Source organism: Sipha flava, unplaced genomic scaffold (assembly GCF_003268045.1).
Source record: "Sipha flava isolate LNK unplaced genomic scaffold, YSA_version1 42_pilon_pilon, whole genome shotgun sequence".
In the NCBI taxonomy this organism is placed as follows: domain Eukaryota; kingdom Metazoa; phylum Arthropoda; class Insecta; order Hemiptera; family Aphididae; genus Sipha; species Sipha flava.
Window position 1 is genome coordinate 2,151,901 of NW_020273159.1, and position 12,109 is coordinate 2,164,009.

The 12,109-nt window shown below is 31.4% G+C and overlaps 2 protein-coding genes across 3 annotated transcripts in view; one reads left to right on the top strand and one right to left on the bottom strand.

The window, feature by feature from the left end:
- Positions 1-2,408: 2,408 nt before the first annotated feature.
- Positions 2,409-8,360, top strand: LOC112689139 (extended synaptotagmin-2). Of its 2 annotated transcripts, XM_025562676.1 has the most exons (18): positions 2,409-2,505; positions 3,738-4,420; positions 4,521-4,661; positions 4,746-4,819; positions 4,897-4,963; positions 5,027-5,172; positions 5,236-5,356; positions 5,452-5,622; positions 5,977-6,068; positions 6,130-6,178; positions 6,257-6,346; positions 6,406-6,492; positions 6,572-6,730; positions 6,796-6,960; positions 7,033-7,328; positions 7,390-7,488; positions 7,569-7,668; positions 7,729-8,360. In XM_025562676.1, exons 2-18 carry the CDS (start codon positions 4,001-4,003, stop codon positions 7,960-7,962), a joined length of 2,511 nt encoding a protein of 836 aa, XP_025418461.1. In that variant the 5' UTR covers positions 2,409-2,505; positions 3,738-4,000; the 3' UTR covers positions 7,963-8,360. The 2 variants fall into 2 exon arrangements, with proteins under 2 accessions (XP_025418461.1, XP_025418460.1); XM_025562675.1 differs by lacking the exon at positions 2,409-2,505 and having other exon boundaries at positions 3,570-4,420.
- A 3,370-nt stretch (positions 8,361-11,730) lies between these two features.
- LOC112689113 (phytoene desaturase-like) overlaps positions 11,731-12,109 on the bottom strand; it is a 1,323-nt gene continuing 944 nt past the window's right edge. The window contains exon 3 of the mRNA XM_025562634.1: positions 11,731-12,103. Within this exon, the coding sequence (XP_025418419.1) occupies positions 11,746-12,103 (358 nt within the window). The 3' untranslated portion in view covers positions 11,731-11,745. The remainder of the gene's footprint in view (positions 12,104-12,109) is intronic.

Consider the following 12,109-nt stretch of genomic DNA (forward strand, 5'->3'; position numbering starts at 1 on the left):
CTCTACTGTTGCATGCCACAACAATATTTTAACATTTTTTATATTTTACTTCAGAAAAACTAAAACGTGATAATTAATTTCGGAAAACGAATATTCTTAACATTATTTATCATTAATGGATTAATTGTATACAGTACCCATCCACATCATAATAATCGTATTTTTATACAGGACGTTTTACAGTAAACATCTAATAATTAAAGGTGTGCATACATAATGAGCGAAAGCAAGGGCACTCGCGGAAAAACATTCAAGGGAGCCACTATATGTTATTTATACACTATGTATTATTATATAATATTTGAGGTATACATACATACAGATACCTGTTACGGATCAAATATACATATTTACTATAGTATATAATTATAAATTACGATAACATATATAATACTATAAAAAGTACATATTTTAATAAATTATGGTACTATATGTATATAGTGTAAGTATAGTGTTACCTATATTTCCACATAGCATTTTATCCTCAAACTTCTATTGTACTTGTAGATGTGTTTGAGAGTTGGGACAAGTCCCAACGTTTATCGGGTTATAGACATTGTAGTCTCTTCGGAAATATAATTAATATTCGATTATATTATACATTCGCACAGTCGAACCTAAAAAATATAATTGAAGTGTAATTTAGCATTAAAATACTATCTGTTCTACTCTGTTTCTTTCGGATTAATTTCCAAAGTTCTACGAAGACTATATTGATCGAATTAATCGATTAATTGATCGAAATAGGGCATAATACGTTATTATCTTAATGTATAACATACTATGTCCCCATTGGACATTTTAACTCGATATATATAAATAATTTGATGTATATATTCATATATGGGTAAGACCATAGGCACGATTTGAAAAAATATTTTTGGGGGCTAAAATTATATAGGCTGCACAGATCTACGGAGTATTCACCCTTGCACCTCTTATAGTCATTTAGGTACTGTATTACAATTATTTGGGTAATTAGTATGTATTACTCATCAACAAAAATAAAATACTTTATAAATCAAATACTGTAATCAACTTTATTGGAATAATAAAAATAAAAATGTTGTTTGAATTGTGCAGTTATCGATGTATTTAAATAATGAACTTAATATTTATCAATAAATTTAACTGTTGGCAAACATTACCATACACCTATCAATTTATCTGTCAATCATAAATTTGTCAGCAAATCGACAAAATGATCGTTTATTGTATGGAGAGGAGCTTTAGGTTAATTTCACCATTAATCCAGACATGTACTATGTGCAAGTACATAATTAATCTTAATGTCAGTGCCGGTGTAAGTATTCTAACGAATATTTTTTGGCTACTTATCAAACTATGTGCGGTAATGTGCCAACTGCCTTTATTATAATGATGTTCGTGTACCTGGAGGCACGACGAGTTCAAAAGACTGAGCGATCGAAGCCCATATAAGTATACCGCCGTTTCAGAAATCGTGAAAATGTTACAGAGATCTGAAATACTTTGCGCAAGTCGTACACATATTCCTATTTATTGGCTGTCGTATCATATTGAATAGAACATTCGATTTCGAAAACCGACGAAGGAGATACACCGGACAGACTGGATACACAGCACATTAATTTAATTTTATACTTATTATTCCTAATTGTTTTTTTATTTATTTATATTTTTTTTTCTTTGATCTGTTGAGGTCAACGTTCTCTGCCAATAAGCTACTCCGGATCCTTTAGAAAACAAAAAAAATAATCTTGAGTACAATAATACGTGCACATTTTGCGTTTATAGTATATAATGTACGTACACGATTCGATTTAGTTCATTGCTGTACGAATTCTCGAATAAATTATTAGCGATCGCCTACGTGTCTCGAGTGGTTAGTTACCTGCGTGGAGAGGTGTACTATTATGGAGCAGCGTTAAAAATATATCGGTTTGACGTCGTAAGTACAAGTTATCACTTGTGTATTTACAGGGCGCAACAAGAACGTCTGACAATCATAGTAAGACACATGAAACGCAAGGTCGACTTCTGATTCCACTCCTAAGTCAGTTTTAGTTTAAGGACGATAACCGTCTGCGCATAAATAAAACAATCAAACGAGACATCGTATACCGTAACATCGACGGCGTCGGTCTATATGTTAGCACTTGTGTAGGAAAAAAAAGAAGAATAGTTTTTTTTTAGTTTTAAAAAAACGAATCGTTCGGGTTAACTTCGCACTCAGATTTCCAATGGTACTATTATTTTTATAGTGCCACAATACGTTGTGATTAATGAAGGGACGGCAACGGAAATCTTTTCGTAAATGGCATTGATCCTCACGATCCCGTCGTCCACCCCACCACCACTCCCCTCCGTCGAAAATCGGAGGCTACGTTTAGCCGTCTAAAATTAGCGAAGGTCAAGTTGGCGCACTGTGTTCCGCAGCGGAGTGACGACTGACACGAAAACATTTAAACGATTACTGCACTGTGTGACGCCCATCTCTCGGACACTGCCGCTCGAGAAACAAGGGTAAGTCGGTTACTTTTTTTCATTTCTACCAGTACGGTAATGGTAATATTGTTGCGAAAGTCATTATTGTAATTCATCGTCGTCGTTTTCGATGGCACGAAACCGTCTCGTATTGGACATCGGCCACCGGGATCGTGCCGTCCATTACCGTCCGGTTTTTATTAACATTGATAATTATAAACACCGCGGTATTTACCGTCAAAATAAATATATATATATATATATATTTTAGCCTGTGCGGGATTAGGGGTAGAAAGACGGGGTTTCATCCCCGGACATAATTTTCGTAGTAAATAATAGTCCACTATTGACTGCTAGTTTGATATTTTCAATATTGTTACTGATAATGTGTTTAAAACTCTATAAGTATATCTGTATGCTAATTATTAGAAAAAAATTGTAGGGAAGAGTATTTTCTTCCTGGTCTATGATTTTTAGAACCACTGGGTTTATATTTCATTCGATTTTGAAATTGTAAAAGTTTTGAGATAGGTATTTGACACTTTTAAACATATAAATTTATTTTTTATTTTTATAAACATGCCCCCCCCCCATCTGTGTAGATTTTTTTGAATGAGGGGCCTCAACAAAAATTGTGCACTTGGCCCTAATTTTATTAAATGTCTATGATAGGGGGTAATTTTAACATTATCGCCAGTCGTAAGAATTCCTAGCTCCGCCTCTGACGATTAATGCTTTTCTTTTCATATTACAGTTATTATTATTACGAATATGCACCGTAAAACTACGAATGCTTACGCATGAAATACGCAAAATGTATGAAACAAAATCAATGTAATTTTAATAAGAACGATCTAAATCCGGTTATCATGAGATTTCAAAAAACTTAAGCCAATACATACAATATGCCATTTGCACATAAATCCGTTCCCTACTAATAACGTTCGAAACCTCGAAGAACGATCGCCGACCAGGTTGGTGACGCGGTGCTGTGAATTGCTCGCAAAAACGATGACAATACCGTTGGTCGCGGATGATAACGATGTCTAACCCGGGCAGATAACGTTATCAGTAATAACTCGCGTCGACCGTAAGCGAAAACCGATAAAGCTCCTGGGCGATAACCATAACAATTGGTCGCGCTGTCGATAACGACGACGTAATGAGACCTCGTCGAACGGCCGTCGGTCGTACGGACATTGTTGTAACTGTTCGCGACGGGCCTCGTGTGTGAATAACATTAACGGTGCGTTTACGCGTCTCGTTCGCAGGGCCTCGTCGTAGCTGCCGACCCGCCGCCGCCGCCGTGCCACCTCCTACCACACCGTCGAACGCCATGATGTCATCGCCGTTGTTGTCCTCGGTACAACAGTGAATTTTTTTTTACGGTGCTAGCAAAACACTGAAACAGTGTTTGTTTATCCGTCGCCGACGCTCGTCGTGTGCGCCGCAGTTTTTCGATTTCCGTTCATATTTGGCGTCTCCCCGCTTCGAAGTAGTTCGCCCCAAAGGTCCTACCGTCCCTTCTGTTGCGATGGCGGACCAACAGCCTCAGGAATCCGTGTCCACTACCGAAACCGCACCCGTCACCGCCGCTACCACCACCGCTGTAGATAATGAAAGTTCCGACGTTCTTCCGGTGACAGACGATGTGGTGGAAAAATCTACCTTTCTCCAGTCCGTTACCACCGTTGTTTTCAGTTTGGCCACCACAGCTCTGGTGTACGCGCTCGGATACTGGCGTATAGCCTCGGCCAGCACATGGGTGGTGTTGCCGCTGATGGCTTGTGTTCAGGTCGTTCGTGATCGATGGCGACAGGCCGGTCGGGTGAGACGCAGAAGAGCCCAATTGTTTGCAACTTCTGATGAAAAGGACCTGATCGCCGCTAATGTATCTGAGCTTCCGTCTTGGGTATTCTTCCCAGACATCCATCGTGCTGAATGGCTCAATCAAGTCAGTACTCTCTGGCTTCACTATCATTTCAGTCATGACCACTATATGCACTGTTTACAATAAATGTAACATAATTTGATTCGTTGTTTCAATCTTATAGATTCTCAAGCAAATGTGGCCATTAATAAGTGTCTATGCTCAAAATACTATCAAAAAGTCTGTAGAACCTATGGTTGCTGAAAGTTTACGTGAATACAAAATCAACAATTTTGCATTCGACAAATTACGCTTGGGATCAATAGTAATTAATCATTGTCATTCTACTTATACATACTGATAAATTAAAACAATATATTGCATAACTTATCATTTTTTATCCTGTTAGGCGCCCAAAATTGGAGGTGTTAAAGTATATGATAAAGTATCACGTGATCAAATCATGTTAGACATTGATGTCATGTAAGTATTAATTGAAATAAATAACAGTTCTAAATTACTAACATTTTAGATGTATTCTGTGTTCTTAATTATTATAGATTTGCCAGTGATTGTGATATTTCATTCTTTGTGAGTGGAATTCCCTGTGGCATCAAGGACTTTCAAGTAATGACAAGTAGTTAATAAGATCTAAAGCATTTATTATAATATAAAATTGTCAACAAATAGATGCGTGGTATGATGAGAATAGTAATGAGACCACTACTTACCGTTTCACCTCTAGTGGGTGGAATGCAGATATTTTTTCTAAATCAACCAGACATTGATTATGATTTGATGGGTGTTGCTGATGTACTGGACATGCCTGGACTTAAGTAGTTTTATAATATTTTACAATGTTAAACATTGTCTTAACGTCAATTAATGTATTGTTGTAGTGATGTCTTAAGAAAAGTAATTTCTCAACAAGTAGCTGCTACAATGGTCTTGCCCAATAAATTGCCTATAGTGCTGAGTAATGAAATTGCTACACATATAGTGAAGCTACCTGAGCCGGAGGTTAGTTTCAAATGCAATATTTCATATTTTATTAATCCTTAAGAATTACATTTTTTTTTTTATTTCTTAAATTTTAATTAAATATTTTTTCCTAGGGAGTCCTACGTGTTCACATTGTTCAAGCCAAAAATTTAGTGGCTAAAGACATGAAGTTAATAGGAAAAGGAAAATCAGATCCATATGTCACAGTCACATTAGGTGCACAACAATTTAAAACACCTACCATAAACAATGACCTGAATCCTAAATGGGATTATTGGTGTGAGGTAGAGTATTTTTTTTTGTTTAAACATTGATTAAATATTTATAGATAAGCTTTGCTGAATTATTAATTAGCAACATTAATTAAATGGACCTAAGATATTTTAGTTAAAAATATCAGTCATCAGAGGGTTGTTTACTTTTTTTTTTATACCTATATGCAACTACATTTTTGATTAAAGAGTTATTTGGTTTTGCCAGTGTTGTCTTTGAAACAATAAAAAATTATGAAATATTTATTATAATTGATACTTTTTACTAGAAATTTATTTATTTCTCTAGCACCCACTATGTATACTTATAAAATGGTTCAGATGTATTTTTTGTTTCTATTATAATATATTATTCTTGTTATTTAGTTTGCATCTTTTTCGCCCAGAGGACAGGTTTTAAAGCTCAAACTTTATGATGAAGATGATATGGTTGGCAAAAAGCATTCAAATCTAGGAAGGTAAAAAGTACAATTAAATGTATGACTTTTATTTTTACTTTAAATTATTTTTCCAATTTAGAGCTACATTACAAGTTGGCAGTGTTGCTAAAATTGGTGAAGTGGACAAGGTAAAGAAAATATTGAATTATCTTATTTTTAAAATTATTTTTCTTAAACTTAAAAATATATTACATTTATGTTTATAGTGGATCAATTTAGAAGATACCAAACATGGCATGATACATGTGCGCTTGCAATGGTTAGAATTGACTTTAGATAAAAATGCATTGAAAAGGGTAATAAAAGCGGTAAATAATGAATAACTTCGATGAACATATAATATTTAACTTTTTAGGCATTGACTGAAACTCAAGAATTGCGAATAACCAATATGAGTTCAGCTATTGTGATGGTGTACATAGATTCAGCAATCAATTTACCAGTATATATATTTTTGTATTTATAGTGTATTCATTTTTTATTGAAATTTGTGATTTATGTTGACTGGTGATAAATTATAGAATGCTCGAGCCCAAAGCAAACCGGATCCATTTGTTCGAGTTACAGTTGGGCAAACTTCTCAAGTGACTGTAGGAAAGTTGCGAACTGAAAGACCTGTCTATGAACAGGGATTCACATTCTTAGTGAGCAATCCTGAAACAGATTCCATCGAGTTTAAGGTATTTCAACTTGGATTTCTCAATTGTAAATATATTACAAGTTTTTTTTAAAAATAATGATGTAGGTTATAGATCAAAAGACTAACACTCAATTAGGATTATATGTTTATGAATTGTCAAAACTGTTGTTTGCAAATAAGATGCAAGTAGAACCTCAACCTTATGATTTGATAATTGATAGTAAGAATCAACATCATGAAAGCAAACTACTGTTTTGTTTGCAGCTCAAGGTTTGTTAATATATATCTATATTTATATTTATAATATTCTTATTTTGTTGCATTCAATTTACTCTTATATAGTTCCTGAAAAAAATGCCTAAATTGGTTGATATCACGGACGGTGAAGATATTGTGACTAAACCATTGTCAAGACAGACTTCTGTGCAGTCAAATAAGTCTGTGAATAGTGCTATAACTACAGTTGATGTATCTGAGAATCAATCATCACCTGTAAATGTATCAACTCCTACAGAAGCAATGAGTAGGACGCCATCAATAAAAAGAGACTCAATGATATCTCGTGGTTCCACTAGTGGTGCTGGTGATCAAGAACCACTTATTGAACAAACAGAAACAACTGAATTGCTATGTGAATCGTAAGAATTGGTTGCTAAGATTTTTTTTTTTTTTTAATCTCAATATAACATTTTGAAACAGACCTGAACCTTGTGGCACTGGAACCCTAGGCAGCATAAAAATAACTTTAGCATTCTCAGTCACTAGACAACGTCTCAATGTTACCATACACAAAGTCGTGTAAGAATAAATAATATTACGTATTTGTTATTTGTAGGACTGTGTTGATGACTGACATAATAAGTATTATTTGTTTTTAGAAATTTACCTATTAAAGAACCTTCGAACATCCCTGATCCATATGTCAAGCTGTACATATTACCCAAAAAAGATAACAGTAATACCAAACGTAAAACTGAAGTAAGACTGAAAAAATAAAAATTAAAATTGTTATGTCATATATTTTTTACCCCTGTGTAGGCATACAAAGACAATTGCAACCCTGTGTACGAAGAAACTTTTGAGTATATTATGGGTATTGCAGAATTAAACAGCAAACAATTGGAGATAACCGTTTTGACTAAGAAGACATGGCATAGCCCTGTCTTGGGTCAAGTGATATTGAACATCAGTGATTACATCAATGTCAATAATGTCAACTACACTGGATGGTTCGACTTACAAAATGAAATTAAAGACAACACTGTTGCCTAATATTAGGATTATTACTAAAAGCATACATTTAATCAAAATTACCTGTGCTTAATTATTAATGTTTATTATCTTACAAGTGTAAGAGTAAATGACTATTTTTGATCATAATATGATAAATTATATTATGTTATTGTGCTTTTTTTATTCTTTTTCATTGTTAAATTTATTTTATTTTATTTTATTTTATTATTATTATTACTATTATTTTTAAATTGCTATTACTTAATTGAGAAAAATTCTACCGCGGACAAGTATTATATTATGTTAAACACATTAATTTACACTTATATTTACAGCTTTTCCTCGATCAAATTTACAAATGTCGTCCTTTTGATGTTGCTATACATTATGAAATTTTATTTCCATAGAATAATATTCTACATATGTGTGTGCTGATATTTAGAGTCATTCTTTTATACAATATTAATGAAATAGAAGATTTTTATTTTCGTTTAAAACTCGTTTTATTTCCTTAATATGTATTAAACCTATTTCTATAGAAAATAAACTAGAGTACTATTAATTAGTGTTTTAGAGTGAAGTTGCAGTTGATCATTTAAAGTGGAGCAATTAAGGCCACTGCAAACCCTTTAAATTTTTCATCAAAAAGCATAAACGACTGACAAAAATTAAGTTACTTCTAGTGATTCAATTTAAAAAAATGTAAAGATGTTTGAATTGGTAAAGAAGTCTACCTTGCATCGGTCAGACCATATATTTAATAATTTTAATATATTTTTTATATATTCAACATTAAAAATTGATAAATTTATGAATTGTCAAATGTTGTCAAGAATTTACTAAAATTGAAAAAGTGCTCCTAACCGACGCAAAGTAAACTTGTTTATAAATTCAAACATCTTTACATTTTTTAAATCGAACCACTAGAAGTAGCATAATTGTCAGTCGTGCAGCTAATTCACACTCGTAAATTGGTTTTCAATATTTTGATATAATGAAATAAATGACATATGCATGCGCGTGCATACTACTCGTATACTTGGCCGACCACAGCAATAATTGTTTTCGTATTAGTATTTCTATGAATGACTAAATACATATATTATACATAAATACATATTATTGACAAAAATACCAAATAGCTACTAGATTACTAGAATACGGATTTTAAAGCAATAAAAATCTAAAGAAAAGTTTACAGAGGAAAAAAGCAATAAATCTTCTAAATAAGCTTAAAAAAAAGCATTAAAAATGGGTTTAAAAAAAAAAATTAATAAATAATTTTTGGCATTTTGTTAATCACTATGGCATATGGTATGCAATGAAAACTAAACTGTAATTCTGAGTAGATAATTTTCAGAGTAAGAGCATATTTTTGTGTTCATTGTCGTTTCAATATAAATTAATTTACTATATATCATACGGAATATGACAAACTGAACACACGAGGAAAGGTTGTCAAGAAAATGATTGAACAAGATTTGAAACTCATATTATTACATACAAATAAATATTAATTTTTCAAATATTTTTATGTAGAATGCAAATTGGAAAAATGTAACATAAAAGTAAAAAAAGTACCTAAAATATCCAAAAAAAAAAGCAAAATAAAATATGCATTTTATTCCAAGTAGTATAAATCTAATTTGAAGTTGATATAGTTTCGTTTTAGAGCAATAATTAAAAAAGCGAATGCCTTCAAAAACCGTATTCTATAAACTACAAATGATATGAGCGTAAACATTTTATCATTACTGATGATTTTCAATGAAAATTTCCATTATAACACGATCGTTGTTTTGAATATAGGTACGTAATAGTCGTAATTGTTATAACTTCCAGTTGTTTTTGCGAGTTGCGTGTATTTTACATTTTTCAGTCCTGCATTCAGTGCCGTATTAAGAAGTTGGGGTAAAGGGAGCAGTTACCACCGGTAGAAATTTTTTAGGGGTTGAAATGCATACATTTTTCGTCAGACCGATCTAAACTCCTGGCAAAAGTTTAGATTCTTCCTGTTTTATGTTTTTAAAAAGTTATAGAATTTTGAAATTCTTAACTACTTTACTTTTAATTGGTCGAAACATATTTTTCATATAGAAAATTTTTTTTTAATTAATTTCAATTATTTATAGGAAAATAAATAAAAAAAATTATTGGTTTTTATTTTTTTTTTAATATCTTAATAAAATGACTCAGAGTAATGCAAATTAACTTATTTATAAATATAAGCATATTTTAATTTCTTTAATCAGATGGCTGGAAGTACATTCATTTTTGTCAGGCGAATAGCTATTTCACATAGCCATTTTTGAAAGAAAAATACTAAGGAGAATCTATGGTCCAGTGTTTAATGCAAACCTAGAAATTTTCGAAAGAAGGAAAAATGAAGATTTACAAAATCTCTATAATAAACCGAACATCTGCAAATTTCTTAGTAGCAAAAGACTAGAATGGGCTGGACATGTGTGGCGTGCAGAAGGATGTCTTATAAGAAAAGTGCTCGATGGAAAGCTGAATGGAAAAAGACCCATAGGGAGACCACGGCAAAGATGGTTCGACACAGTGAGGAAAGACTTGACACGAGTGGACCCTACTTATAACATCAATTTGGCAGTTGATAGAATGCATTGGAGAGGTATTGTAAAAGCGGCATTACACCTAAATGGTCTGTTTTAAGCCTCAGAAGAAGAAGAAGAATAGCTATTTCACACTCTAAAAATGGCATTATATCCGCAGTATTTGCTTCCGATAGATATTGGTTAATATATATAAGTGGGGGGCTTACCTCCACACCTCCTCCTCAAACCATACGCATATTTTGAATACCATTTTTCATTTACAGAAATATTTAAATACCGATAATATTTATGACAAACCATACAATGAATAAAGTATATACCAAATCTTATCTGTATATATCAGACATTACTATTTATATTTTTCATGAAATTACGAAGTAATCACTTATCATAACCACTATTTAATCTTTTATTATGAAAATATATTTTCTCATATACCTATAAATATACTAAGTATAAATAGAATTATACTAACCACACATTCGAATAATTTTCAACTAATTATATATTTTTTATAAGTTAATTATAAGATTTTTCTTTGTAATAAACAAAAGTATCACTATTGATTTAATTAGGTATTTCTGCAATAAAGCTGACGGCTCGATGGTAATTAATACTAATTATAATTTAGTACCAGTTCAAAGTCTATCCATTAAATTTTATGGAAATTCATTGATCCAGATCACTATTTACCATTACACTACTTATTTGATATATAAAAAAATCTTGAGGCTTTGAACATTACTTCAAAATCAATATATATATATATATATATATTTATTGATTATATATAATATATATAATTGTATATATATATAATAATATAATATAATATAATATATATATAATAATAATAATAATAATAATATATATATATATATATATATTATATAATACAATGATATTTTACATAAATAAATAATTTAACATTATTTTATAAATTATTAAAATTTTTAACATTAAATAACGTTCTGTAAAATAAATTTATATTTTATTAACTTACACTATAATTTGAATTAAAATTAAAAGTTGAATGACATATTAAATATAAATGTTTTATACAGTTAATAAAATTGTTTCCAACATAATAATATCTATTAAGTATTGAAATAATCAGCGTAAGTTTCTTATATTTTTATTAACCAATATAGATTTAATCTGTAGTATACCAAAATCAGTTTATAATGATTCAATATTAATGAAGATTTGAATATTTTAATGAAAATCATTAGTTTTAATTAATTTAAAAAAGTAGGCACAAAAATACCAGCAGAACTAGGATAATCAATAAACAATTACGTTTTGACCACAGTTGTATTTTTGTTTCATCCTTGAAGAACCGATCACATAACTGTTTTTCCAATAACTTTGCTCCACACAAAACTATTGGTACTCCAGTACCGGGCTGTACCGAAGCACCAACAAAATACAAATTTTTGAATATTTTACACTTCAAACTAGGTCTGAACCATAATACTTGAAACAAAGAATGAGATAGCCCGAGTATAGATCCTTTCCATAAATTAAATTCATTTTTCCATGATCGTGGATCATTTACAATTTCATGATCAATCATATCTTTGAAGTTTGATATATTTAATCTTTTC

Excerpts from the sequence above, each read along its gene's own strand:
- LOC112689139 (XM_025562676.1), top strand. The coding sequence starts at position 4,001 with ATGGCGGACCAACAGCCTCAGGAATCCGTGTCCACTACCGAAACCGCA. Across the intron at positions 4,820-4,896 it reads ATGTTAGACATTGATGTCAT|ATTTGCCAGTGATTGTGATA; the intron begins GTAAGTATTAAT and ends TAATTATTATAG. Across the intron at positions 6,069-6,129 it reads AAGCATTCAAATCTAGGAAG|AGCTACATTACAAGTTGGCA; the intron begins GTAAAAAGTACA and ends TTTCCAATTTAG.